A 1,389-nucleotide genomic window follows, 5' to 3' on the forward strand; every position below is an offset into this window, starting at 1 on the left:
ATTAAAGGCTCTTTAATGTTTGAGCAAAAGGTAAAGAGGGATCCACACCCAGAGGCCCATGAAAACATGCATGGCACATGCAGAGAAAAAATATTTTTCTTCCCCTGTCATGTTCAGACACAAAGCTTTCCTGGTCACTAGAGGGCTCCAGTTGTCTTACAAGCTGGGAAGTGCCCAGCCCACCTCTGGTTAACACTGAGAAAGAAAGAAAGAAAGAAAGAAAGAAAGAAAGAAAGAAAGAAAGAAAGAAAGAAAGAAAGAAAGAAAGAAAGAAAGAAAGAAAGAAAGAAAGAAGATGAGTGTAGGTCAGTCAACGGCTTCTTGAGCAGGGCCTTTGTTTTTTAGATGCTGGAGATAAGCAATGGCTTCTGAGATGCAAGATGTAGGAGCAAGTTCTTTCTTAAAGGACTCCTTACCTGCCTCATCAGGATTTGGGCCCGCTGCTTGAACACGGAAGCACTGGAGACATCAAACCGCTGCTGGAGACCTTCCAGCTTCAACTGCTCCATCTTTTCATAGCATGACTGCATCTTCACAGGATGGAAAGCTAGCTGAGAAAGTTTCTCCATGTACTAGATGGGGGGGGGAAGGGAAAGAAGGATTAGAAGGTCCCACACCTCAGCAGGTTGAAAACCTGAAGATAGATTCCAACATCACTCTTGCTAAGGGCCATACAGTCCATTTAAGGATTACTCCACACAAATTGGTATACTTAAAACCTTCAGGAAGTTAAAAAAAAAGAGAGAGAGAGAGAGAGAGAGAGAGAGAGAGAGGGAGGGAGGGAGGGAGGGAGAGAGAGAGCGAGAGAGCGAGAGAGCGCTAAGACAATTTTGATCAACTGTCCCGATAGATAGATAGATAGATAGATAGATAGATAGATAGATAGATAGATAGATAGATAGGTAGGTAGGTAGATAGATAGATAGATGAGATATAGATGATAGATGATAGATAGATAGATAGATAGATAGATAGATAGATAGATAGATAGATAGATAGATAGATAGATAGATAGATAGATAGATAGATAGATAGATAGATAGATAGGGTAGGAGGTAGGTAGGTATATAGATGAGATATAGATGATATAGGTTAGATAGATAGATGATAGATAGATAGATAGATAGATAGATAGATAGATAGATAGATAGATAGATAGATAGATAGATCCATCAACCTTTGCCACTCAAAAGAACAGCTTCATCTGCTCATCCTTGTTCCCATCAACATCTGTCTTACCTCTCCCAGCTTCTCTGTCCCTCCTTCATTGACAATATTCATGTTCATGTCAGTGGCTTCCTTGAAAAAGACTTCCCGAACTTCAGCAAAGCCCTGGCTGGTGGGGATCATCAGGGCTTCCAAGATGGAACTGATGTATGGTTGGACATG

The 1,389-nt window shown here is 41.0% G+C and overlaps 1 protein-coding gene across 1 annotated transcript; it reads right to left on the reverse strand.

The window, feature by feature from the left end:
* Window positions 1–416: 416 nt before the first annotated feature.
* LOC107302221 (niban-like protein 1) lies at window positions 417–1,379 on the reverse strand (the record flags this gene model as incomplete). The annotated part of the gene is made up of 2 exons (XM_015831329.1): window positions 1,240–1,379; window positions 417–572 (listed from the first exon to the last, which is right to left on the reverse strand). Coding segments are annotated over exons 1-2 (267 nt in total), but the record flags the coding sequence as incomplete, so codon positions are not given.
* Window positions 1,380–1,389: the final 10 nt, after the last annotated feature.

This window comes from Protobothrops mucrosquamatus, unplaced genomic scaffold (assembly GCF_001527695.2).
Source record: "Protobothrops mucrosquamatus isolate PMUCROS unplaced genomic scaffold, P.Mucros_1.0 scaffold36406, whole genome shotgun sequence".
In the NCBI taxonomy this organism is placed as follows: domain Eukaryota; kingdom Metazoa; phylum Chordata; class Lepidosauria; order Squamata; family Viperidae; genus Protobothrops; species Protobothrops mucrosquamatus.